Genomic DNA, 1911 nt, shown 5'->3' on the forward strand with positions numbered 1-1911 from the left:
GGATTTAGCCCCTCTGCCCCCTTAGGTGAGACCCCACCTGCAGAGCTGCCTCCAGCCCTGGGGAACAACAGCACAAGGACGTGGAGCTGCTGGAGAGAGTCCAGAGGAGGCCACGGAGATGCTCCGAGAGCTGGAGCCCCTCTGCTCTGGAGCCAGGCTGGGAGAGCTGGGGGGGTTCACCTGGAGAAGAGAAGGATCCAGGACACGGAAGAATGGCCTCAAGATGACGGAGGGCAGAGATAGATGGGATATTGGGAAGGAATTCTTGTCTGTGAAGGTGAGGAGACCCTGGCACAGGTTTCCCAGAGAAGCTGTGACTGCCCCTGGATCCCTGGAAGTGTCCAAGGCCAGGTTGGATGGAGCTTTGACCAGCCTGGGATAGTAGAAGGTATCCCTGGAACAAGATGGATTTTCAGTCCCTTCTATCCCAGACCATGCTGGGATTCTATTCCATGATTCTCTGAGCTTCACTGCCAGTGCACCAGTCAGGGCTGGATGCACTCTGATGGATCTGATACCCCACTATTGTCCATTGTGTCTGTGCCTTGCAGAGCTTATCAGGCAGTGCCCAGAGCTTATCAGAAAGACTCCCAGACTGAATTCCTGCACGTCTGGGGAGAAGCTCTGCTTCCTGGTGGCTCCATGTGTCCTGGCAGCCACATCCCAGTGGCCGGATCTGGAGCAGGGAATGGTCCCCACCTGCCCCCTGGATCACAGACCTGCTGCCAGGTGCCTTTGTGAGTGGGACCAGCAGGTCGGGGTGACACTGAATACACCAGCAAACAAACAGCAACTCTCTGGAGAGGGGTTTGCTCTGGTTTCTCCTCTCGCCACACCACTTGTTGTGGCTCTATAAAATCCGGGGCCTCCCAGGTCCCCCATCCCGGCCACCTCAGGCACACTCCCGAGATCCCCCCTGGCCTCCAGCCATGAGGGTGCTCTGCCTGCTCTTTGCTGTGCTCCTGCTCTTCTCCTTGGCCACCCCAGGTAAGACAGGGACTGGTGGAGGTGCAGAAAGTGGGCTGACCCTGGAGGCTGTGGGTACAGGTGGCTGTCTCCTCTCCAGCCTCTGTGCTAGGGGATGAGCGAGTTGGTTCATCTCACTCAGCTTTGGCCCTGGGGATCAGGTACCTGCAGGCAGCTCTGGCTGATGACTTATCCCACCCATCTTTGGGTTTGGGATGAGATGAGCGCCACACTGCAAATCCCATCTCTCCCATTCATGCATGGAGTGGTTTTTAAGCGCCCAGTGGTCCCCCAGCTCAGTGGGGAGAGAGAACGTGTCCTATTCTATGTGAGCCTAAACCAAAGGTACCTGGTGCCTCAGTGCCACCTGGGAGCCAACAAGGAAATAAATTTAGGGATTCTGCCCTCCTCCACCCCCATCATTTCCCCTCATAACCCATTTCTCTCTCTCTGTCCCCCGGCAGGGCAGGGGCAGCCCAAGAGCTCTTGTGACGGGTACTGCTCCTACGTGTGTGGCAAAACCGACGAGTGGACCTTCAGCCCCTCCTGCGGGAAGATGTACTGCTGCGTGCCCTCACCCAAAAAGGGGAGATGATCGAGCAGCACCTCGGGGTGGAGCTCCCGGGGCGCTGCTCTCGCCGGCTCGACCGGGACTGCTTTGAAGTAAAGACGGGCAAGATAAGATTTCTGTGTGCTGTGTGGGTCATTTGCCTCCTGGGAGGGGAGAGCCTGGGGAGTTTGGCAGCCAAAACTCACTCGGACCGTAATTACAACACACCCCTGACAGCCCCAGGCGTTTCTGAGCCCTGACACCACAGTGACACACGGGAAAAGCAAAGGCTTTGGGATTTTTCCTGTTGCTTCAAAGAGCAGTGGGGGAAAAGGCCGCCAGAGGCTGACTGGTTGATATTGTGCCTCCCTCCTCCACAGGTTGAATCTCAGTTA

General features: G+C 57.2%; 1 protein-coding gene across 1 annotated transcript; it reads left to right on the forward strand.

Moving 5' to 3' along the window:
• The first annotated feature begins 929 nt into the window (after positions 1 to 929).
• LOC114071601 (small basic protein 1-like) lies at positions 930 to 1561 on the forward strand. Its single transcript, XM_027909447.1, has 2 exons — positions 930 to 987; positions 1431 to 1561. The coding sequence occupies exons 1-2, from the start codon at positions 930 to 932 to the stop codon at positions 1559 to 1561; spliced, it is 189 nt and encodes a 62-aa protein (XP_027765248.1).
• The last annotated feature ends 350 nt before the right edge of the window (positions 1562 to 1911 follow it).

The sequence above is a fragment of the Empidonax traillii genome, unplaced genomic scaffold (assembly GCF_003031625.1).
Source record: "Empidonax traillii isolate 1590-97213 ecotype Southwest subspecies unplaced genomic scaffold, ASM303162v1 scaffold2136:size69837, whole genome shotgun sequence".
Lineage (NCBI taxonomy): Eukaryota > Metazoa > Chordata > Aves > Passeriformes > Tyrannidae > Empidonax > Empidonax traillii.

Excerpts from the sequence above, each read along its gene's own strand:
- LOC114071601 (XM_027909447.1), top strand. The coding sequence starts at position 930 with ATGAGGGTGCTCTGCCTGCTCTTTGCTGTGCTCCTGCTCTTCTCCTTG. Across the intron at positions 988-1,430 it reads CTTCTCCTTGGCCACCCCAG|GGCAGGGGCAGCCCAAGAGC; the intron begins GTAAGACAGGGA and ends GTCCCCCGGCAG.